This window comes from Cricetulus griseus, chromosome 5 (assembly GCF_003668045.3).
Source record: "Cricetulus griseus strain 17A/GY chromosome 5, alternate assembly CriGri-PICRH-1.0, whole genome shotgun sequence".
In the NCBI taxonomy this organism is placed as follows: domain Eukaryota; kingdom Metazoa; phylum Chordata; class Mammalia; order Rodentia; family Cricetidae; genus Cricetulus; species Cricetulus griseus.
In genome coordinates this window covers 98,692,610-98,718,913 of record NC_048598.1, presented here as the reverse complement: position 1 = coordinate 98,718,913, position 26,304 = coordinate 98,692,610, and the positions used below count along the sequence as shown (strand labels likewise).

The window sequence follows — 26,304 nt, the reverse complement described above, 5'->3', positions numbered from 1 at the left end:
ACCCGAATGAGAGGTCAAAACACAGTAGGCAGCTCCTGTGACCACAAGAAAAGTAATGGACTTGACTGCTATCTGCAGTGTTACACTAGTCTGGAAACAATGGAGTCACCAAGTCTGGGCCGCATCAGTCCTCTGCAAAGCTGAGTTGTTTGAAGGCTGGCAAAATATCAGTTGCAGGTGCTGGTGAGGCTGGACCTCCTCCATGGCATGGCATAGAGGACAAACCCACTGTTGTGCCCAAATTCTGAATCCCCAAATCAGCAAGAGACCCATTCTGATGCAAAACCAAAGAGTCTTTAATTGTTTAACGAGCTAACCCCATTAAGACAGGCCCTTCATCCATTCATCACATTTAGAGGGTTACTCAATGATTTTCATGGTGGGAAGCAGACAGACAAATTGGTGGAACATGTTCAAAGCAATACACACTCCAACTTGAGAGGCAACACTGTGTACTCTATAGGACTTATACTAATGGAAGGAAGGGGAGACCTAAGGTATGCACACCTACACATTACTGTCTTCCTGATTGTGTTTGTGAAGGGTACACACCCTTCAATTGTGATATGAAATAAACTCCTCCTTCATATAGTCACTTTTCTCTGTCATTTATGACAGCCAGATGAAAAGCCTAATAGAATCAATACTTACAAGGACTGAAGAGACAGCCTGGTGGCTAATAGCATTTGCTTTTCTTCCAGTGGTCCTCAGTTCAATTCCCAACAACCCCATGGAGACCGGAAACTATCTACAGTAGTGGCATACATTTTCTTTCATGCAGGCACACATGTAAAGAGAGTCCTTGTTGTGATGTCTTATTCATGCCTAACAAATAAAGATTTCCTCAAGATCTGAGAGTGAAGCTAGCTACTAGTTAACATAGAGGTCTGGAGGTCTCTCCAGCAGACAGACAGTGATGTGACTGGGCAGAGGGAGGAATTTAAGGTAGGAGGACAGAGGAGCTCACACTCTTTTCAGTCAGAGAATTTCATTCAGAAAGAGCTCTAGTGGCTGCTTCTCTGATTTCTGCTTTCACCTCCTAATATCTGACCCTGGGCTTTTATGATGAAGACCTATTAGGACTCATTTTTCATATTGGTGCTCAACTTAAAAGACACAAATTTATGATAAAGCCACTTGCCTGTGAAATTGCGACCACCGGCACAGCATGAGCCTGCACACAAGGCTCCCACCAGAGTGACACCCTGTCTGGCTAGGCTTTCTTTCCTTTTTTCCCCAAACCCTCTGAGTAAGTTTGGGGTTTCATATTGTAGCCTCTTTAAAACAGTCTCCAGTTGTTTTAAAGAGCTGGAGACTGAGCTCCACCTGGGCCGCAAATGCCATGGGACACACCTGCCCTAGACCAGCTAGTTCTGCCTTCAGGAACTCCTGCCACACATGCTGTTTCTACACAATCCTGTGTGCACTTGTCAGCAGCCAGTTCCCTCTCCCCTGTGGGCTGTGGACTTCTCCTGAACGCCCCTCTCAAGCTGCTGCCATACTGTGTAGCTGCCTTGACCACTGCTCAGGCTTCTACAGTTTTTGCAGCAGTCACACACTCTCAGCTCATGACTACATGCCCGCAGCTGCAGCTGCCTTCTGCCAGGCTGTGCATTGCCTGGGTTCTCCACTCAGATGTGCTGCACAGCGGCAGATTTGCTGACACAATTAAAATTAGAAAGAAATTTTTTTTCACACATAAAAAAATGGGAAACACAGAAAGTGGAAAATTAATAAAAGTCTGAAACCCAGACTCCAAAAGCCCAAATAAGGAAAACTTTTAAGTTTCTCTGAGTTCCCAAAAGGCAGACAAGGTTAAACAAAAGTCCACAGGACTCAGGCCCTTAGACCAGATATCACACCCTAGAATGGTGTCCACATTCTTCTGGTCCAAAGAGGATCAGATAGTTATCAATTGTAGAAGTCCCCAGCCCAGGAGACAATTAACAAACTCATTTCCTCTGCAGCATCCTGCTTAATTGCACCTTGCCTGAAGCATACAATCCTTGTCCTGTCCTGTGTAACCACGGAAGTTTTGTAATCTTGGGGCTTCCAGCCCTACAATTTTCCCTTATAAAACACCCCTCAGTCGAAAGTGGGTACTCCATTTATTCCCGAATGAATGGGGTCCTTGCTAATGGGGTCCTTGCTGCAGCTCATATCCTCGAGTCAATAAAGAAACCTTTGTCCTTGCATTTGGTGAGTTGTCTCCTTGTTGGCGGGTTCTTTTGGGGTTCTGAAATCTGGGCACAACCCAGTGTTGGTGTCACATGACTTTAATCCCAGCACTCAGGAGGCAGGGGCAGGTGCATCTCTGTGAGCTCAAGGACAGTCTGATCTTGAGTTCCAAGACAGGCTCTAAAGCAATACAGAGACACCTTGTAATGAAAAAACAAAACAAAAAAAACAAAACCCAAAACAAACAAAAACAAAAACAAAAAAAAACAAAAAAAAAAAAACAAAAAAACCCAACAAACTTTAGAAATTCCTGCCACCATATCTGAAATGTTCGTTTGGTTTTGAGTCAGGGTCTCACCATCTATCCCTGAATGACTTCACTTTTCTCAGAGGTCTGCCTTCCATCAAAGGCTTGAACCTTGTGCTTCCTAAAAGTTTTAGAAGCCTTAGGCTGAGGGGCTGAGTGAGTAGAGTTGGCCAGTCCTGGACAACATTACTAAAAGGAATGAACTGTCCAATGAGTAGCACAGATAGTTACAGTGTTCTTCCCAAACAACCTTTGTAAATTTCTCTTACCTCAGGGAATCCTGAGGACCTGGTTTGGCAACTGTGTGTTTTGCTGACTGCAGGCCTCTTTGGGAGACACCTAGACACATCAGAAGCACGAAATGGTGAGTGTGCCTTGGGCTGCTGGGATCCTGAGAGGTGGGTTTGGGACATTTGCTCCTTTGCAGCACCAGCAGCTGCATTTCCCCCTGGAGCTGTGCAGTCCAGTGGGAGGTGGAATCTGCCCTAGGAGGCATGCCTGTTCTCTTGAAGTGAGCACCCCACAGGCAGCAATCTTGAACTGCCTGTTCCCCCACTTTTCTGTCCTGATGAAACTGCTTCCAGGCAATCTCCAATCGTTTAGTACTTCCTGTGAATCTTCACCTACACGGATTTCCCAGCGCTGGTGGGTTGGTGATGCTCTGTCTGTTCATGCGTTTTCTTTAGTTTCCCTTCTCGTTTTTGTGCTTCCCTTCTGTGCTTCAGTTTGGGCTGATTTGGGTTTTTTTCATTATCACCTGTGAGGTTTTTCCTCTCTCCTTCAGTCCTCTCCCCCATCTGGTCTGCCTCAGAATTGATCCCCATGCCTCCTGGTGTTGAGAAGTTTGCTACAGAGCTGTGTCTGTACCGTTTATCACCACATCTTTGTTTTTCCACTTTTTCTTTTCTTTTTTTTTTTTTAGTATTGTGGAAGATTTTTTTCTAGTTCTACTGACAGCTTTTGTTCAAAACTACAAATCTAAAAAAGAGAGAAATTTAAATTTGCTTCACTCTTTATTTGCAGTCATTGTTTATTTTTTATTTTTTGTTTTTTTATTGAGGCCCCAATTAGACTTTTGAAAAGTTGCAGAGTGTGAAGAGGTCTGCGAGATTGGAGAAGAGCTTCATGGAATTGGTTGTGTGTTTTTGTTGCTGCTGCTTGTTTGCCTGTAGGCAGCTTTAGACAAAAGGGATTGGGAATGCAAATTCTGTAAAAGCACTTTATAGTATTGCAGCCTTTGGGAAAATATTAATATTTCATCTCTTTTCCTTTTCCCCAAATAGGTGATTTTGGTAGACAGTATAGTTTCTGATTTGAGTAAAGAAATATTTATATTTATTATTCTTGTGTGTAGTTAAATTTTCATTTTCATTTTAATTTATAGTTAAAATAGCATTACTTTTTTTTGTTTGTTGTTTGTTTATATTTAGTGACAAGTTTTCTCTGTGTATCTCTGGAAAGCCTTTGACCAGGCTAGCCCTGAACTCAGAGATGACCCTCTCCTGCCTAGTGCATTCTGGGATTAAATCCTTGCAACACAATCCCTAACTTAGTGGCATTGAATTAACTGGCTCTGTATAATTAATTTCCAGTAACGTCCATCTGACTGAAAAGTTCACTTGTTTCGTCATTGCTGCATGGACTCTAATGTGCATATGTGCCACAGCTCCATTGTGCAGACATCAGCCGAGGACCATCCAGGCTGATGCTTTTAACTATTGGCACTAGAGCAGCAGTGACCATGAGTGCGTGTTTGTATTATAGTGTGTGGACTTTTTTCATGGGGAGAGATGTGTAACTGGTGGAACAGTATGTCTGTTTTCCACTTTGATGCAGTTTCACACTGATTTGCTTCCTAACTGCAGCCATTCCAACCCCTGTCAGTGGTTACGATTCCCTTCTCCACTCTTCCTGCCTAGGGTGTGAGATTTTCCGGTGTCTATGACAAATTCTCAACTGCTTAGCTGTCCAGACTTTCAGACCTCTATTTGATAGTTTTGTTATTAAAGGCCCAACAAACCCTTTTAAATATGTGTTTAACATAGGAAATTTCCTAGATATAGGTGATGGAATTTAATTGTATCTAGTCTTTCTACTCATGAAACCTGAATCTTAATTTCAGGGGTCTTTTTCATTTGTTGTTTCCCTTTTTTCCTTCCTTCTTTCCTTTCTTCCTTCCTTCCTTTCTTCCTTCCTTCCTTCCTTCCTTCCTTCCTTCCTTTCTTCCATTATTCATTCATTATTTTTAAACTCTTTTTTAAAATTAGAAACAATATTGTTTTACATGTCAATCCCAGTTCCCTCTCTCTCCCCTCTTCCTCTGCCCCTCACCGTCCCCCTATCCTATCCCTTTCTGCTCCCCAGGGTGTGTGAGGTCCTCCATGGGGGATCTTCAGAGTCTGTCACATCATTTGGAGCAGGGCCTAGGCCCTCCCCATGTGTCTAGGCTGAAAGAGTATCCCTCTATGTGGAATGAGCTCCCAAAGTCCATTTGCACACTAGGGAGGGATAAGTACCGATCCACTACCAGAGGTCCCATAAACTGCCCAGGCCTCCTAACTGACACCCATGTCAGGGGATCTGGGTCGGTCCTGTGCTGGTTTCCCAGCTGTCAGTCTGGGGTTCATGAGCTCCCCCTTGATGAGGTTGGCTGTTTCTGTGGGTTTCACCAGCCTGATCTTGACCCCTTTGCTCATCACTTCTCCCTCTCTGCATCTGGATTCCAGGAGTTCAGCTCAGTGTTTAGTTGTTGGTCTCTGCTTCTGCTTCCCTCATTTACTGGATGAAGGCTCTAGGATGGCATATAAGGTAGTCATCAATCTCAATTTAGGGGAAGGGCATTTAAGCTAGCCTCTCCACTATTGCTTAGATTCTTAGTTGGAATCATCCTTGCAGATCTCTGGACAGTTCCCTAGTGCCAGATTTCTCCTTAAACTATAACAGCTCCATCTCTGATGGTTTCTCTTTTCTTGCTCTTGGCTACTCTTCCTTCGACTCAATGTTCAGGTTCCCTCATGTCTTCTCCCTTCTCTTACTCCTAGCTCCCTCTCCCCTCCCCTCATGCTCCCAGTTAGCTTAGGAGATCTTTTTCCTTTCCCCTTCTCTAGGGACCATGTGTGTCTCTCTTAGGGTCCTCCTTGTTTCCTAGCTTCTCTGGAGGTGTGGATTGTAGGCTGGTAATCCTTTGCTCTATGTCTAATATCCATATATGAGTGAGTATATACCATGTTTGTCTTTTTGTGACTGGGTTACCTCGCTCAGGATGGTTTCTTCTAGTTCTATTCATTTGCCTGCAAATTTAAAGATTCCATTGTTTTTCCTCTGAGTAGTAAATATACCACATTTTCTTTATCCATTAGTCAGTTGTGGGACATCTATGTTGCTTCCAGGTTCTGGCTATTACAAATAATGCTGCTATGAATATAGTTGAACAGATGTCCTTGTATGAATGTGCATCTTTTGGGCATATGCCTAAGAGTGGAATTGCTGGATCCTGAGGTAGACTGATTCCCATTTTCCTGAGGAACCTCCATACTAAATTCCAAAGTGGCTGTATGAGTTGGCACTTCCACCAGCCGTGGAGGAATGTTCCTTTTTCTCCACATTCTCTCCAGCATAAACTGTCATTGGTGTTTTTGATTTTAGCCATTCTGACAGGAACAATATGTTATCTCAGAGAAGAGATGTTTTGATTTGCATTTCAATGATGGCTAAGGACGTTGAGCATTTTCTTTAGTGTCTTTCAGCCGTTTTGGATTACTCTATTGAGAATTCTCTATTTCTGTACCCCACTTTTTAATTGGATTATTTGGTGTTTTGGTGGCTAGCTTCTTGAATTCTTTGTATATTTTGGAAATCAGCCCTCTGTCAGATGTGTGGTTGGTGAAGATCTTTTCCCATTCTGTGGGCTGCTGTTTTGTCTCATTGACTGTGCTTTGCCTTATAGAAAGAAGCTTCTCAGTTTCAGGAGGTCCCATTTATTAATTGCCAATCATGGTGTCTGTGCTACTGGTGTTATGTTAAGGAAGAAGTCTCCTGTACCAGCTTATCAAGGGAAGTTACCACTTTCTCTTCTAAGAGGTTCAGTCTGGATAGATTTATATTGAGGTCTTTGATCCATTTGGACTTAAGTTTTGTGCATGGTGATAGATATGGATCTATCTGCAGTCTCCTATCCGCCAACATCCAGTAATACGAGCACCATTTGTTGAAGATGTTTTCTTTTATCCATTGAATAATTTTAGCTTCTTTGTCAAAAATTGCTTCCTTATTTTATTATAACCAACTGAGTCCCAAGTGCCTGCAACTCCAAGACTAGGAGAATCGGACACCTTCTTTGGGTCTCCATTGGAGACAATACTCTCAGGCTGACAAACAGACAAATTAAAAAAAAATTTAATTTTCCCTCTTACCATTTTCTCTGACCTCTCCCCCCCCCCTTTTTTGAGACAGGGTTTCTTTGTGGCTTTGGAGGCTGTCCTGGACCTTGCTCTGTAGACCAGGCTTGTAGGGGAAGCTGTAGCCACGCCTACTTAGGGGCTGGCTACTGGTGTGCCTGACCACGCTTGTGAGGGCGTGGTCAGAGTGATATAGTGTGACTGCGTTTGCGCTTTCGGTTTCACTTTGCTGCTTGCTGTACAGACCACTACCACGCCGGCTGGCTAGGTTGCTCTGTAAGTAAGGCTTTTCCCTGCTAAATACCCATATATTTCTACCTGACTCTGTATTGGTAATTGCCCACTATACAGGCTGGTTTCAAACTCACAGAGATCCACCTGCCTCTGCCTCCCAAGTGTGCTGGGATTAAAGGCATGCGACACCACCACCTGGCCTTCTCTGACTTCTTGTATTCTCACCTTTTTGTGTGAGTTTATACATGAAAGCACATGAGTAAAAGGAGAAAAGAAAAAAAATACTTTTTGTGGGGAAAACAATGACAAGAAACAGCTACAAGCTGTACTGTTTGATCATTGCCACATGAAGTCTTGGGAAGTAAGGTGGAAAAATGGCTCTGTTTCTGGACCTGCAGCCTGCAGGACACCAAGCCTCCCTTCCCAGACTCAACTGCTCTCTACCAGCTCCACTCCAGCTCCACAGTGTAAGCCCTGATGGCAGACTTTACATCTCAGCTTTTTAATGAGGATTCCTTTTCTCTTTAAGATTTCTTCTGTCTCTGAAAACATCAAACAGTTAAGAGTTGTCAGCCCATGTTAGGATAACTGAGTCATTGCCCTGGGAAATCAGACCATTCCTGGAGTAAGACAGTCAAGTCAATGTCTGTCTGTCTGACATGAGCAACTTTCATTCTCCTTTCTGTGACTTTGCATCTTGTGACCTTTTCCGATATCTTAGCTTTCTAAATTAATATGGTGTGTACAGTTGATGGATCAGGGACCTTGTCCTTACTGTGACATATGCTGCCATAGCCTGTTCTCTCTAATTGTGGAGTAATCACCATCACATGGACTATTTACCTCCCATTTCCTACTCAAACCCTGACTAAACAGGCTCTCTCAGGTCACAGCGTATCCATGGCTTCTAACACTATTGAAAATACTTTTCTTTTTCTCTAAAGCAGTTCCTTAGAAAATAGAAACCATATTAAGTACTGCATAAGAACTTCCTTATGCAATTGCTTCTAATTAAAGCAGCAGCCTAGAGTAAAGCAAGTGAACAAGCAACAATCCAATCCCAGGGCCATGATCTCCTATACAGGGATCACCAAGGGCAAGTCTGGTACAACTTTTCAAAAAACTCCAAATTTTACATCAGAAATGGTCAGTATAAATAATATCCAAGTGGTTTCTTTTTCTTTTCTTTTCTTTTTTCTTTTTTTGGTTTTTCCAGACAGGGTTTCTTTGTGTAGCTTTGGAGCGTAGCCTGGCACTCGCACTGTAGACTAGGCTGGCCTCGAACTCACAAAGATCCACTTGTCTCTGTCTCCCGAGTGCTGGGATTAAAGACGTGTGCCGCCAATGCCTGGCCCAAGTGGTTTCTTTATGACTGTGAATTTAAATCCACTCTTAGAGAAGAAACAATCCAGTCAGTCCTCTCCTATCATGATTTAATAAAGAAAGAAAAAACAACAAAAAAACACTACACACACAAACACACACATGATGAGGAGTTGGGAATTGGGGGGTGAAGCCTAATGAAAAAGCCTTTGTTTATTTTTTCCAGGCTTGGATTAGAGTACATTTTCTATATTAAGAAACTATGAAATCCTAAAGGTGGTGAGAGGAAAAAAAAATCTAAAACAGCACAGACACACCTATAAAGGTGACCAGGGAGATAGCACACCACCCAGTCTGCACTCGGTGTCACCAACCAGCAGTACTGCAAGTCCAGCATAGGTTCAGGTTCCAGGTACCTTTTCACCCTGGACAAAGTAGTTTCCCTGGGGACAGAACAGGACAGAGGCTCTGTGCACAGCTGCCTGCCTTGCACATAGTTCCAGTGCTTTGGGAAGAATGATGCCAGTGCAGGACACCAGGGTACACACTGCATATCCATGGTAACATCAAGAACACAATGATGTAGTGTCACCATTGTCACAAACACCCAACCCACAGTTCCAGGAGTCATGGAACACTCATCCTTTCCTGCTTCTTTTTTTTCAAGGTTTATTTATTGTGTAATTTATTATTTATACACTGATCTTACTGCATGTGTGTCTGCAGGCCAGAAGAGGGCACCAGATCTCATTATAGATGGTTGTGAGCCACCATGTGGTTGCTGGGTGTTGAACTCAGGACCTTTGGAAGAGCACTCAGTGCTCTTAACCTCTGAACCATCTCTCCAGCCCCTTTTCCTGGTTCTTATGTATCAAGGTTCCCTCCCTCCCTCCCTCCCTCCCTCCCCCTCCCTCCCTCCCTCCCTTCTTCCTTTTCCTTTAATTTAAGGGATATGCACAACCATTTTTCTTTTACTTCTCCTGAGTGTTGTTGTTAAAAAAGAGAAATTTAATTTTCTTTACATTTTGTATGTTTGCAGTGATTTCCTGTGTGTGTGTGTGTGGGTGGGTATTGCAAATTTGGAAACTATTTGTAATTTTGCTCAAAGCGAAAAGGCCTTTGAAAGTGTCAAATAGTGGGGCTGGAGAGATGGCTCAGAGGTTAAGAGCACTGACTGCTCTTCCAGAGGTCCTGAGTTCAATTCCCAGCAACCACATGGTGGCTCACAGCCATCAGTTATGAGACCTAGTGCCCTCTTTCTGGTGTGCAGATATACATGGAAGCAGAATGTCATATATATAATAAATAAGTAAAAATAAAAAAGAAAGTGTCAAATAGCTTCACGGAATTGTAATATATTTCTTTCTGCTGCTTGGTTGGTTATAGGCTGCTTTAAGCAAAAGGGATTGGGACTGTCAATTCTGTAGACCATAATTTCTTTGGAAAAATGCCAGCATTACCTCTCTTTCCTTTGGCCTTCTGATAGCTTGTTTGTAGGTAGTGTAATTTCTGAGTATTTCAAAAACTTGGGAGATGTCAGTGTGGCTTCTACTTGTGGGGAAAATGTAATACATTCATAATGAATTTATTACTTATGTGTATAGTTATTTTGATCTTAATACACATTTAATATTTAAATTATTATTGCATTTTTATTGTTTTTTGGTGACAAGTTTTCTGCGTAACCTTGCTGTATTTAGTAGGCTAGCCTTGGACTCAGACATCACACTCCTTTGCCTCATGAATTCTAGGATTGAAGGTTACCATGACCGTGCCCATATTTTTGTTTTTAATATAGGCTCAGTTGTGTTTCAGGCTGACCCGGAAATCACAGTAGAGTTGACGAAACCCTGAACTTTGATAACCCACCCCCCCCACTCATGCCACGTGCATCCCATTGTCCCTGTGCAGCCATCCTCAGCACCCACAGGTCTCATGGGTCCTTTCTTCTTCTCCATCTGTTCTCCTGTTCACTCTGGTTTTGAAACAAATGGGTAAGAGGAGAAAGACGGAATCAGGTATAAGAGAAACTGACAGTGTTTGACTTTGTGGGCTCAGGTTACCTCACTCAGTATAATTACATTTCCAGTTACTTCCATTGCTGCAAATTTCATTCCAGTTTTCTTCGTTGCTGAGTGGAACTCACTGAGTTTATGTGCTGTATCTCCATCGAATAGACATCAGCTGATGGAGATCCAGGCTGGTTCTTTTTCTAGCTACTAGAACAGCATCAATGACCATGAGTGTATATATCTGTTGTAGTCTTTGGAGTGTTTTCAGTATAAGTCCAGAGAGGTGTATCTTGGTGAGATGGTATTTCCAGTTTTCTCTTTATGAGGCAAACTCACACTGATTAGCTTGATAAACTTAGCCTTTTATTCTCCCACCAATGAAAAGTATTCACTTTTGCACACACCCTCCAGTTTTACATGGCGAGTGTTTGACCTGATTTCCAATATCTTAGACCTGCAAATATACGTTTTTATTGTTTTGTTATTTAAAAAGCAAGAAAACTTTAAATATATGTTTGTTATTGGGGATTTCCTAATATAAATGATATATTAATCATATCTACCCCTTACAACCCAACGCCTGACTCATAGTTTCATGTGTGTTTTTCTATGTCTTTCTCTTATTACTAACCCACTTAGCTCAGTGACCTTCACAAGTTGTGGCCATCTTCGCCAACATGGGAAACCTACTAGTGGCTACACTGCTGAAGAAAAATGATTCTCCATGCCCTGGCAGCCATTAGCTGTCATTACTTATTTAGCTAGGCTGACCTCTTTTGGATTTGGAAAGACTGTTTCTCTGTGAGGTCATGGCTGTCCTATAATTAGCTCTGTTTCCTGCGTGGTTTTCAGTCAGGGATCTGCCATCTTCTGTCTTCAAATGCTGGGATTAAAAGTGGACAACTGCTCCCTGTTAGGGGTGGTCTTAAGGACCAAACACTTTCTTCCCAGAATTTTGACTGTCATAATCAAATGAAAGTGTCAAAATTTACAGATACAGCTTAAAACTATAATAGTATCCAATACCCCAAGTATCACTAAATGATGTGTCACTTTTGGACATAAACATAACTATCATTGCAGTTAGTAACATCATACATGGGCTTTCTAGGAATCTACAGGGAATTTACAACAACAATAAAGAATACTCATTCATCTGAGAAGGGCAGTTCATCTTTCTTGAAAACTGACCATATACTAGGAGCCAGAGTAAGTGTCAGCAAATAAAGGGAGCTTGCATCCTGCTTGACCACAGTGGAGTGAAGGTGGGAATCTTCAGCAGTACACACTGGAGAAGTACACAGACTCAGGGAGAGTAAGCATCCCACTCCTGAATGACCCTGGGGAAAGGGAGTATTCAAAGGGAATCTAGAAATCCCCCAGTCTGCATTTCAGTAAACAACATAACAAGAGACTGGGTCCCTACTGCAGGAAGTGAGATGTCCAGCTGTTGTGACAAGCCAGGTACTTAATTGTCACACTGGGTGATGTGCTCCTTTTCAGACACTTCCCATATGCTGGGGATCAGTCCCTAAAACTTGTTTCCATATGGGATCACTGTAGGAAGGAGTTGCCCACTGAGGTCTCCATTACACATAGGGTCTCTCCATGGAGTTTAGGTTATCCTTCAGCTTTTTTGGGATGTAGACCTTCTTCCACAAACTGTAATTTCTGAAACCATAGATATGTGGTGTCACATGTGGCTTTCTTCAAGAGCACTGAAATTTATATTCCACCAGTTTTCCCAGGAAATGGCTGTTTTGATGTCTGTTTCTTGCAGCTTTAGTTGATGTCACACTGTTACTTTTACCCCAAAGAAGAGTGATTTCTTAGCTTGTTTCCTGTTGTCTCGGTAGGATATGACGTTCTGGGTAACATCCTGTGAACAAGCCACTTGTGAATAAGCCTAGTGTTCACATAATGTTCTTTCTGAAGGAGAGATGTCAAGAAATTCCTCCCAATGTCCCAACAACAAACTGAGGCAGAATTCTGTCACAGTTCCCTCTGGGTGTCCCAAGTGTTGATTCTGTTTTTCTTTGTTTTTTGTTTTTCGAGACAGGGTTTCTCTGTGTAGCTTAGAGTCCTCTGCCTCCCGAGTGCTGGGATTAAAGGCATGTGCCACCAACGCCCAGCTGATTCTATTCTTTAAAGCATACTGGATAGGGATTATATATAGAGACTTGGTCACACTTCCCTCAGCCAACTGAACATGGAAAGCCTTACCCAGCAGGGACGAGAGATTCCTGGTAGCTACAGAGTCTCCCCAGACCATCTGTGTTCTTCACTACCTCCACACACTCTGTCTCTTCTCCAGACCAGCTAGACCCTCAGGTGAAAATCATTTGCCTGTGTCCATCACTGCCTTTTGGGTTGTAAATGCCTAAGGAGCTCCCCTGTGATAGGAGGTGGCTTAGCTAAGAAAGCAGTCATGCATATTCTGACTGAGATTTGTCAAAACAGTCCCTATTAAGGGACTGTTAAACTATTAAACTATTAAGAACATCGGTTATACACTTGATTAGAGACCCAATTTGATAGACTACTGAAGAAAATATTTACTCTTTACTTCTGTTAAATGATTTATGTGAATAGGATATGGAGAGATGATTCAATTCTCAGCACAGAATTCTCATCCAGAGGAGCAGGGTAGATTCCCAGTGGTAAACATGAGATTTGGGAGGAGAAAAGACCAAGTCCATCATTGTATTATTAAAGGGACTTGCCAGCCAACTGTCTCATACCTGGAACTATTGAGGGACCAGCCGTTGCTGGCCTTGAAGTCCCCTTTATTGGAGAGCTAAGGTATATAGAGAGCCTAGAGGAATGGTGGTTATACATTGTTAGGAGGATACAATGGCCAGGAAAGGAACAAATGCAAGGATATATGTAACATGAATAATAAAAACCCAGAGACAGATACTTAGGTTGAACTTCAAACTGAAGATAAAAAAAACATCTTACCTCTCTCCACCTCAGGTTGAAAGGGCTGTCCTGTCCTCATGAACCCTCAGAGTACAATGCTGACTGCACTGCTCTTCACCAAGTCTTAGACTGCAATCCCAGACTTCTGGTTTTCATCAGTGTGGCTGGAGACTAATTGCCTAAGATTGAGTTTGCTTTTTTCTTATATGTATCTCTGTGCACAGCCATATCACTCTTCTTTCCGTTTCCCGAGTGCTGGGATTAAAGGCATGTGGTCCCCTTAGTGTGAGCTCTTTCTCTTGAGGACTGGATCAATTTTCTGTAACTCAGGGTGTCCTTCAACTAATAGAGATCTGTGTGCCATTGTCTTCCAAGTCCTGGGCTTAAAGGTGTGTGCCACCACTGCCTGGCCTCTGGGCTTGTCACTAGCCTTGCATTCTGACCCCTCAAGCAAGCTTTTTAAAATCATAGATAATGCATCACCACAGATAAACATCAAGTGAATGGCATTATAGGCAATTTACATCAGACCTAAGAAACAGGAACTTACTCTTTTCTTTTCTTTTTTTTTTTGTTTTTTTCGAGACAGGGTTTTTCTGTGGCTTTCGAGGCTGTCCTGGTACAAACTCTTGTAGACCAGGCTGGTCTCAAACTCACAGAGATCCACCTGCCTCTGCCTCCCGAGTGCTGGGATTAAAGGTGTGAGGCACCAACGCCCGGCTAGGAACTTATTCTTAATTACAAATAGAAAACACATTTATCAAAGACTTAACATGGGTCAAACAGGAACTTATTCTTTTTTTAAAAACATTTATTTATTTTGCATATAGTGTTTTGCCTGCATGTGTGCTTGCATGCCAGAAGAGGGCACCAGATCTCACTTTAGATGGTTGAGAACCACCATGTGGTTGCTGGGAATTGAACTCAGAAACTCTTGAAGAGCAGGCAGTGCTTTTAACCCCTGAGCCATCTCTCCAGCCTCTGGAACTTATTCTTTGACTACTATTTAACACAGGCCCACAGCATCATCTTGATTACGATAAGAATCTTTAGCTTGGAAGGACTTAACACAGGACAAACAGGAATTTAATTATAGGAATCTTGCAGAGTCACTATATCAAGGGTAAATATTTTAGAACAGAATAGTTGTGTTCTAGATGTACTTGAAATTTGAAGGAATCTTGGTGAAAATCAGTGGTTGTTTTCTATGATTTTTAGAGTTGTTTTTCTGAAGCAGTGTTACAGCCTTTGCATGACTTGGGCAGTAGCTGCTTCTGGAACACCTGAAGTTCTGACTTCTTGTGAAATTCTCATGGTACAGAATAATAAAGTAGCAGGGTCATGATGCTGTCCTTCACAAACATATATAAAGTAGATCAGGGAATTTGGAAATTAGTTTATCCCCCCCCCCCCAAATTGTTGAATGATAAATAAATATGCCTTCGTCTAGCTGTTGGAAGTTCAGTCTGTCAGAGGCTGGAACTTCCTTCTGCTGCACAGGCCTAAAAAATCCATCTTGGGGCTGGAGAGATGGCTCAGAGATTAAGAGCACTGGCTGCTCTTCTAGAGGACCTGAGTTCAATTCCCAGCATCCATATGGTGGCTCACAACCATCCCTTACGAGATCTGGTGCCCTCTTCTGGTGTGCAGATATACATGGAAGCAGAATGTTGTATACATAATAAATAAAATAAAAAAAATCCATCTTGGTGTAACCTCTTGCTTCAGCTGACTCATACAACACAGAACACTCAGCAAATTTCATCTTAACTTGTTTAACTGTAAGCAGAACTCAACATGCAAGGTATATTTTTTCCTGTTTTGGTCTCCTATTGTTAGGAATTTCTTTCTATTTTGGTGTCCCCTCCAGCACCCACATAGTGGTTCTTAATACTGTGTGACTCTAGCTCCAGGGGATACAGTACCATCCTCTAGACTCCAGGGACACCAAGAACACATGCAAAAACATCCATACTCAAGAAATAAAATACACAAGTCTCAATGTGCATGTGAGTGACATTATTGCTCTAGTAAATACTATGGCATTAAAGGAAGTATTTCCTGACCCTGAAAGCAATAGCAGGCACCATGAGGTCCCACGGTTAATCAATTACTGTCTCTGTGTCATCACTTGAGAAGGACCACTGTGGCTTCTGTCTTAGCAGTCAAAGTGATCCTGATAATTGGGAGTATTTACTCTTGTGAATGGAGGCTTTCTTTATGACCTTGGACAAGGAAAACCATATCAAATTCAAAGGTTGATTTTTATAATTCTGAATCTTCAGAGGAGTATTCCTGACATGTATGTCTATTTTATTCATCCATGAGGAAGTGTATCCATTGCTGGTGTGTTTTATTTCTCTTGGCAGTAAATAGATACATTGGAACATGAAGTGTGAGATAGTCATGGGTCTTTGCCTCATCCCTTGTCACTGCTGTTTCCTATTAAGTCCTGTGTGTGGTTCCTGTGCTTGAATATTCTTGGGTCCTGCTCCTACTTTGAAGTCCTGAATTTGTTGTTTAGGGTATGAATTTGGGATGTACAGAACAACTGAAAGCACCACTTTATGGAAATGGCAGGTGGGGGATACTGTATGTGAGGAAGGGAGTGGGTGCCCCTAAAATCTGAGAGCATGTAGTTTGTTTTTGTTTTTGTTTTTGTTTTTCAAGACAGGGTTTCTCTGTGGCTTTGGAGGCTGTCCTGGAACTAGCTCTTGTAGACCAGGCTGGTCTAGAACTCACAGAGATCGCCTGCCTCTGCCTCTTGAGTGCTGGGACTAAAGGCGTGCACCACCAACGCCCGGCTGTTAAAACATCTTAAATACCATATTCTGTAAATTTTTAAGTATTTAAAGATGACTTTTCTATCTAAAATATATCTCTGTTTGACCTTGAAAACATATCTAATGTTGACTACTAGTTTGATTCTAATAGGTGAGTAATTGGTAACCTGCATTTGCTTATTATCCTAAATAGTTGGTAACAGTAACTTTCAAGGGCTAAAATTTGCATTAAATTGTTAAGGGAGTTGCATAGGTACAATACCTTGAACAAAATTAGAAATGCTTGTATAATATGTTCTAACAAAAAAAGATCTCAATTTTGTTTTTAAGAGGTAACTTTTTTTTTAAGATTTTATTTATTTATTTATTATGTATACAACATTCTGCTTCCATGTATATATGCACACCGGAAGAGGGCACCAGATCTCATTACAGATGGTTGTGAGCCACCATGTGGTTGCTGGGAATTGAACTCAGGACTTCTGGAAGAATAGTCAGTGCTCTTAACCTCTGAGCCATCTCTCCAGCCCCCAATTTTGAATCAATATGCAAAATATCCAAGCCATTGTAAAAATATTTAAAGTTAATAAGTACATTTTTGTTAAAAGTAGATTCAATAATCTACTTTTTTTATTTGTATATTCCCCTTTTTTTCTTTTTAGAGTAGATTTAATAATCCACCCTGATATCATATCTATATCCCCTTCTTTTTTCAAAAGAACTCTGAATGTAATCCCTTTATTCAACATTTTTCCTGACCATTATCAATAACAACTTGTAATCAACCATCCAAAACAAAGTTAATTATCCATAGGTCATTGAAAGACCAACCCCCCTAACCTCCCACCCCAATTGGGAATGTGGGTATTAATATTGTTAAATTTACTGCTATCTGTGGGTGATGGCATCTTTTTTTTTAAGATTTTATTTATTTATTATGTATACAACATTCTGCTTCCATGTATATCTGCACACCCAAAGAGGGCACCAGATCTCATAACGGATGGTTGTGAGCCACCATGTGGTTGCTGGGAATTGAACTCAGGACCTCTGGAAGAGCAGTCGGTGTTCTTAACCTCTGAGCCATCTCTCCAGCCCCTGGTGATGGAATCTTTAGAGGGATTCTGAAAAGGAAAATTTGGGTTAATTGTCAATTCCTGGAAGAGGTAGCTGTATCATTTGTTGTCCAGTCTCTGAGTAATGGGAAAGTACAGGGAATTGTCTCAATTCTTGACTCAAGTAGTCTGTGAGGTTAAATCTTCTCAGCCTCCTTGAGATTGTTCTGATCAGTTAGTAGTCAAAGCTGATCTTTAGGTGGTATTTTTTAGCTTAGTGGTAATATCATAATCCTGATGGGGTCGTTGGGGGGCCCCATCATCATTTTGGAGACTTGAAAGGTCGCTGTTAGACATCGTCATGGTTCACTGAAGAAAACTTAAGCATTTTAAATGTCATATGCAGCAGAGTTTAAAGGATCAATATTTGTTATGTACACCCAGAGTACAAAACTTAATTCCTAGTTGCCTAATAGAGAATCAAACCCTAAATCATGTACAGGAGGCTAGATGAAGCCTTTTTCTAGAATGAATACTTAATGACCCCTAATATCATGACAAAAAATTAAAAAATGTATATATACATATTATATATTTTAGATAATATTTATAACTCAAGAAAAGCTTCAAAGACTCAAAACAGAACCAAAGGATTATGACATTAGTGGCAATAAAATATTCCTTTAATATTTGTTTTTCTCTGTCCCATATCAGGTGGCTTCTTTGACATGAAACAGAGATTTGGTTTTACTTTAACAGGCATGCTTGGGTTTAGAGAAGGAAAGAGCCACATTCCCCTCCAAAGACAGCTTTAATTTTTTACTTGGACTGGGATTTCAAAAAGATGATTTACATTTTTATGTCTGTAGAGAAAAACAGAGGAAACATATGGGCAATGTATGAAATTTTATCTTCTTGTTGATGGGATATATAAGTAGGCCAATTTACTCTTTTTCTTGAGACATGTTTTCTCGATTTGTGCTTTTCCTGAGACATCTCATCGTCTTCAGATTCTTATCTGGATGCCTTCATTCTCCTGAAAAGCCAACAACAAAACTCTTCTCCACCCTTAATTTTGGGAAGGTTCTCTTATGGCAAGTTATATCTGATCAAATGAAAAGTATATCTTAGTTTTAAAGTTAGTTTAGATTGAATGGCCATGCTATTGAATGAACTCTCAACTCTTTTATTCAAGGGTGTCTCCTGTTCAAATCTAATCTATCAATTTTGATGGTATCTGTAGCAATTCTTCTCCCATGGAAGGAAAGGCAAACCCCTTCCCCAATGTAACACATGTCCTGGCTTCCATTTTAAGCTCAGCACATCTTTAAAGTATACAGGCTGATTTATTCCTTACTTTTTTCTTTCATCCAATGTCTCTCCACAGCTGTTGTTCCTTTCTCATTAGCATTCAGAAAATTCAAGTTAATAATCATTATGCAATCTATTTCTAGGGTCTTTATTACCCCTTTCTGTTTATTTAACATGTCCTTTAGAGTTTAATCTGGTCTTTCTATAGCAGCTTAACCTGTAGGATTGTGTGATATACCTGTGATATGCTTTATATTACAATAATGAATAAACAGTTTTATTTTACTAGAAACATAATGCTGGAATAATGTCAGTCTTAATTTGTACACTTATCCAATGATGGTCATAACTTCTAACAAATGTGTGATTACAGAATCGGCCTTTTCAGAACTCAAAGTATTGCCCTTTGAAATCCTGAGTAGGTGTCAATGGCATGGTGTACATATTTTAATTTTCCAAATTCTACAAAATGAAACACATCCCTCTGCCTGATTTCATTCCTTTGAGTACCCTTTGGCTTACTTCCTGCTGGTAGTGGAGTTTGGTTGTATAAAGAACAGTGGATATTTTTCGTATGCTTTCCTCCACTTGTTGCCAAGTGATGAAAAAGAAATCCAGAAAACTGACTGTAGGCAGAAGGAGTTTACTTCATATCACAATTGAAGAGTATGTGCCATTCACAAATGCAGAACTGTGAAGCTGCTAGTCAACAGTGCGCACTATCAGGAAGACAGTAATGTGTAGTTGTATATGTCTTAGGTTTGCCTTTCCACTAGCACAAGTCCTATAAAGTTCACAAAATGTTGCCTCTCAAGTTGGAGTGTGTATTACTTTGAATATGTTTCAGTTATATGCCTATTTGCTTCCCACCTGAAAATCATTGAATAACCTCTGAAAGTGTAAGCAATGTCCTCCAAAATGCTTTCTTTTATATTAGTTGATTGTCATGATGTTTAAGGGCAGTTGAGTAATAATTGAGACAATGGGGCTCCTTTATTACATCAGGTAATCAAGATAGCATCCCACAGATATTCTTCAGTTACTGCTATTCACATGATAATTTAGAGGTGCCTTTAGGATTAAAATATGCTAGATGATTCTGTATCCTATCAGTCTGTCAGTTAAAACTAACCACCCTAATATATACACCCTTAGGAGAAAGTGGCCTTTGAGGATATGGTTGTGAACTTCACCTCAGGAGAGTGGGCTTTGTTGGATTCAAGTCAGAAGAAGCTCTACAGAGATGTGATGAAGGAGACATTTTTGAACCTGATCTCCATAGGTAAAATCCCAACATGTTCCCATTGTTTATTTAATCAGAGAACATCCATGTCTTGTGTATGTGTGCACTGTTGGTATTTGGATTCTTGAAGGTAATATGTGGTAAATATAGTACGATAACCCATGTCAAAAAGTGAGGTATAATGCTTTTTATGTTGAATATGAATATGTCATACTGTTTTCTCTGGATTTTCTTCTAGAAGAAGCAATAGAAGAAAATATTGGAGAGAACTGCAAAGACCTCAGCAGAAACACACGGTAATTGATATTCAAAAGAAAGGAATTGATTTCACATATTTGCAAATCATGGGACAACTGAGAGCCTACCAAAATATCTAAAGAAAATTAACTGAATAATGATCTCTACACAAATTTCTGTAGTAGAGCATTGAATTGTGCCATTCAATATTTGAGTATCTCATGTTTGTAATACATTAAGTTCACACATGTGTCATGTAACATTAGCCTCTGAAAGAGCTTCATCAGTGGTTTATTACACACAAACTTCACACAAACTTCAAAAGTATTTGCCGTCTTTCTATACATCATTTTGAGGCTGTGAAATATGTGCTGTGATGTTTTGCTTTCATTTGCTATGACAATAAAAAAACACCTCTGGGGTGGAGCACATTTTTCCTTACACATTCTTGTCACAGTCCCATCATAAAAGGGAGTCAGGATAGGAACTCAAGGCAGTTAAAAACCTGTAGGCAGGAACTGAAGCAGAGGTGATGGAGAAATGCTGTTTACCTGTGTGCTCCTCATCTCTTACTCAGCTGCCTGTCTTATAAACCCACAGTGGGCTGATCAATCACTGATCAAGAAAATGCCCTCACAGACAAGCCTAATGTCACCTGAAAAAGCCATTGACTCCTTTTTGGTTCCCTCTTCTCAGACGTGTGTCCCCGTTTGTGTCAGCTTGACCAAAGTAACCAACAGGTGCCTTTTCTACACAGCTCGTGCTCTCTTGCCCATGGCCACAATGCATATCATAGTGTGAGCATCCTTCATCAATCAGGAATGTAAAATTCTCCCTCAGAATCATTTACAAGCCAATCTGAGTCATTTTGTCCTTTGAGAGAACCCATTCTCTGATGGTCCTAGGTATATGCAGTTGATAATTAAGGAACCAACACTCACTTGAATTCTGAATGTCATATGCCACAGTGTTTCATCACTTCATTTCACTGTAACAATCTACTAACACAAGAACTTTTGCCTTCATGTTCAATCCTTTTATGCATAACTAATTGTTCTGTACCTGTATATGTGTATCTATGTTTGCATATTACTCTTGTGCTAAAACCCTTTTTATTTTTATTTTATTATTTTAAAGATTTTTATTGATTTATTATATATACAGTTATCTGCAGGCATGCTTGCACACCAGAAGAGGGCACCAGATCTCATTACAGATGGTTGTGAGCCACCATGTGGTTGCTGGGAATTGAACTCGGGTCCTCTGGGAAAGCAGTCAGTGCTCTTAACCGCTGAGCCATCTCTCCAGCCCCCTGAAAAGCAGAATTTTTTTAACCTCCAAATCTGTGATACAACTTCATAATTCTAATAGAAGTAAAGTCAACACTCTGCTTCTTTACAAATGACAGGGTCTTTTCATGTGGTCTACATTGACCTTCACAGTGACCATGTTCTTGTGGTGCCTATAGGATAATATAATTTGATGGTACACAAACCAGACTCCAACATTTCCCTTGGGTACAGTAATTCTCTTCTCACTTTTGCAGATCTCAAGCAATTGATAAATACTATATATGTACATGTGATCATGAGTGTAATAAAAACGGGAAATCTATTACAGAGAATATCATCAGTAAAGACATGCATCCTGGAGAAAGAGTATGTCAAAGCCCATTGCATGTAAGAAACATCATTGGTCATTCATCCCCACATGGGTATCTCAGAGAGCAAACTACAGGGATACCATCTGTTTGGAGGAAAGCCATGGCCAAAGCTTTTACACATCAGGAACATTGGAAAGACATCCATCATTCTGAATCACTGCAGGTACTTGAGACATCTCCCCAGGAGAAACCCTGTGAAAGTCAAGAATATAAGGAAGCCTGTAGGAGTCTCAGTTTGGATCAGCCTCAGGAGAGAGCTCACCCTGGAGTTACACTCAATGAAAATGAGGTAACAGGATACACATTTGTTCAGAACAATGAAGGAATCCATAAAGAAGTGAAACAGTTTGTATGTAAGCTCTGTGAAGAATCCTTCATTGAGTCCAGTGACCTTTACAACCATGAAAATAGTCATATTGGACAGAAAAGGTACAATTGCAGGCAATGTGGCAAAACATTTAAATGCGCAAAATATTTTGAGAATCATAAAGTAAGTCATACAAAAGAGACGCTTTATGCTTGTAAGAATTGTCAAAAAACCTTTACATGCTCCAGTCATCTGAAGGAACATCTACGGATTCACACTGGACAGAAGCCTTATGCTTGTAGGCATTGTGGGAAAGCATTTACCACCTCCAGTAATCTGAAAGTTCATGAAAGGGTTCACACTGCAGTGAAGCCTTATGCATGTAAGCACTCTGGAAAAGCCTTCAGCCAGTCCAGTAATCATAAGACTCATGAAAGGACTCACACTGGACAGAAGCCTTATACTGTAGGCATTGTGGGAAAGCCTTCAGTGACTTCAGTAGTCTGAAGAATCATGAAAGAAAGTACACTGGAGAGAAGCCTTATGCATGTAAGCATTGTGGAAAACCCTTCAGCCTGTCCAGGAGTCTTAAGATACATGAAAGGATTCACACTGGAGTGAAGCCTTATTCATGCAGGCATTGTGGAAAACTCTTCAGTGACTCGAGTAGTCATAAGAGACATGAGAGAAAGCACACTGGAGAGAAGCCTTATGCATGCAGGCATTGTGGGAAAGCCTTCACCCGGCCCAGTAGTCAAAAGAGACATGAAAGAAATCACGCTAGATAGAAGCATTATGTATGTAAACATTATGAAAAATCCTTTGCCCCATTTACATCCAGAGTTGAATGAAAAAAGTCATGGGATAGAAACAAATTTTGTGTAAAACATGTGGGAAACTATTCATTCAGTCTAGTGATCTTTACAATTGTGAAAAAGTTCACTCAAAAGACAGACATTATTCATGTAAGCATTTTACAAAAGCTTCGGTGACTCCAGTAGTCCCCACAGACATGGAAGTGTCGCACCGGAGAGAAGTCTTATTATTTTAAGCAGTGTTGAGAAGCTTTCAGCCACTTTGGTGGTAATAGCAGACATGATGTGCTTCACTCTAGTTAGCCTAATGCTTGGTAGCATTGTGGAAAAGCCCTCAATAGTTCCAATTGGCACAAGAGCACTAAAAATGTTCACGTTGGATAGAAAGCCTTTCTTTGTAAGTATCTGGGAAACCATTTCTTTGCTCTTGAGATTTTATCAAGGATAAAAGACCTCACACTTGTGAAGAACCTTTTCAATATCCGCATTGTGGAAAAGCTTTGGACACTTCATGTTTTGTAACCCTCATTCAAGAACTTACATCAGAAAGGAGTTTAATGTAAGTATGCATCTAAGTATTGTGCCAAAGGCTTCACCAGTTTCTGTTGCCAGGATGTTCTCAAGAATCCATCCTAAAGGCAGGCCTTACATGGGTATCCATTTGCAAAATGCTTTAGCAGCAATTGTTTCTCTTATACTCAAAAATTTATTTCATGGTGAAAACCTTTATGTTTGGAATAAATGTGGGAAAGTATTCAAAGTATTTAGGATAAATTAATTTTAAAGTATTTTAATTTTCAGCAGAGTTTTCCCAAATTTGTGTTCTGCATCCCTGGATAATGATCTCACAGTGAAAAGTGTAGTGTGTAGAATTTGCACTACCATTGTGTGACACTGTTGGTCAAATTGTTTCATTGTGAGGTTTGAAAGGTGAATGAGATTGGACCGTGAGATGCATCAGCTAGCAATGGTTTAGTGCCAGAAAATGTGATTCTCTCAGGTACCTTCCTGGATTGTATATGTTGGCGATAGAGAGCCAATTCCTGAAAGTGGTGTTCTTACAGTCATATACAAACTTCCAAATGAATACACACACAGAAATATAAATGAGTAAATAATAATATGTTTTTGAGAGTGGATACTTAACTAAAAAATACAATATTTTTAAAAAGATTTTATTTATTTATTTATTTATTATGTATACAACATTCTGCTTCCATGTGTATCGGCACACCAGAAGAGGGCACCAGATCTCATAACGGATGGTTGTGAGCCACCATGTGGTTGCTGGGAATTGAACTCAGGACCCCTGGAAGAGCAGTCAGTGCTCTTAACCTCAGCCATTTCTCCAGCCCAAAATACAATATTTTAATGTAGAAAGAAACAATATTAGACCCAATATTTTACTATATGAAAGATGAAATCATTACAATACATGCAATAATTCCTGATTTGGCTCTTTGTTTGGCTGGTTTTGTTTATTCTTTGGTTTTTACTTTGTCTAGCGTAGTAGCTTTGAAAACAATTGTAGTAGTGTTTCTCTTGAGAATGGCTCAATATGATTCTTGAAACTTGGTCCCATTGGTGGACAGGTTAAGGATTAATAAGAGGTATGGATTTGGGTCAATATATCTCCCCAGAGGCAAGTTTGAGATTTGAAAATAAAACCCACTAATATTCATAGTATATTCTCCCTGCTTCCTGATTGTAAATTATCATACGAGCTTATAGTTGTTTCAGGCAGCACACGTTTGCTCTACCATCACAGGCTCCAAGTTTCTGTAACTACAGGGCCCGTATAACACTTCCATTTAAAAGTTGCTTTGCCTATTGAATTTTGTTGCAGCTATAGAAAACAAACTCATAAACACCTTGGGGCTTTCAGAACCAAAACCAGTCAAAAGAAACTTTCATTGAAAAACTGTGAAAAAGCTGGTAGTCATTGTTCTGTCTGCATGTTGCCTTTATGCCAGAAGAGGGCACCAGATCTCTTTACAGATGGTTGGGAGCCACCATGTGGTTGCTGGGATGTGAACTCATGATCTCTGAAAGAAGCAGCCAGTGCTCTTAACCTCTGAGCCATCTCTCCAGCCTGCTGGTTGTCATTTTAAATGAGATAAAATTTGTGAAACTTTTTCATTTACTTGGATCTCATGTCAGCAATAAATTAAATACTTTCTGGAATGTATTCCAAAAATTTAGAATCAGTTTGAAAGAAGTAATTTCTAACTTTGAGCATATTTATTATAAGTCCATTCCTAAACAGGAGATTTACTTTGCATTATGTATTTATTAGGATGGCGAGACGTGGTTCCTGTGGTTACTTCAGGTTATCTTCTCACATCTGAAGTTTTGGAATGCAAATGAGAGGGACAGATTTATCTTTCTGAGTCTGAGTTAATGTGCTTGTCTACTGGTTGACCTATCTACCGTTTCCTCTTTAAGATTCCTGTGGTCCAGAATAGTGTTCCATTGGTAACTGGGGACCAGGCTAGAGAGGGGACTAGCTGCAAGTGCCCTGAGAGGGGGGAAAGTGAAAATTGTGGAGGAGCTGAGTTCTTTCTTTTTTTTTTTTTTCGAGACAGGGTTTCTTTGTATTGTTTTGGAGGCTGTCCTGGAACTTGCTCTGTAGACCAGGCAGGCCTCGAACTCACAGAGATCCGCCTGCCTCTGCCTCCTGAGTGCTGGGATTAAAGGCGTGCGCCACCAATGCCCAGCTGGAGCTGAGTTCTAATGTGGGATTAAATGATGACAGTCAATACAGGAGAGAGAGGAAGAAGCAATACCAATGTTTGGTAATGGTAAAGAAGTGTTTATTGTGTAAACACCAAAAATTTTAAATCATGCAAAGTCTATTACATTTAATATGTATTATATTTTGTCATTTTGATGATATATATATAATCACATAATATGTAAGTGTGAATACAGGAATATGTACATACTCGCAGATATATGCACTTAATATATATGTATGAGTGTGTATTTGTATATCTATATTAAATGTAGCTATATCACTTAGCTTGGCAGCCCCTACTTCCAAAACCATACATTAGGGCTGGAGAGATGGCTCAGGGGTTAAGAGCACTGACTGCTCTTCCAGAGGTCCTGAGTTCAATTCCCAGCAACCACATGGTGGCTCACAACCATCTGTAATGTGATCTGGTGCCCTCTTCTGGCATGCAATGTATACATAATAAATAAATAAATCTTTAAAAAAAACAACCATACATTAATAAAAATAATAGTATAAGGCATGAGAAGTCTGTATTTGAGTTGTGATAGTCTATGTAATTCCCCAAATAATTTAGGGTCCTATTCTTTCCTTTAGTCATCTCTGAAAGGTTGAGTTAAGGTATATTTTCTGGAACCCTTGAAAAATTTGGATAGAACACTTGGAGCAGTTGGGCTGCATCTAACACGGAAACCACCTTCATTTAATCTAACTGCCAATATAATACGTACATTGCAAGTTGCTGAGTCAGAGAATCAGTCCATAGAGACTTCCCAAGCTGTG

General features: G+C 40.4%; 1 protein-coding gene across 1 annotated transcript; it reads left to right on the top strand.

Annotated features, from left to right (window-relative positions):
- The first annotated feature begins 21,765 nt into the window (after positions 1-21,765).
- On the top strand, positions 21,766-23,376 carry LOC103161111 (gastrula zinc finger protein XlCGF7.1). The gene is given in 2 exon segments (XM_035445856.1): positions 21,766-22,432; positions 22,435-23,376. Coding segments are annotated over 2 exon segments (993 nt in total). The 3' UTR covers positions 22,761-23,376.
- Positions 23,377-26,304: the final 2,928 nt, after the last annotated feature.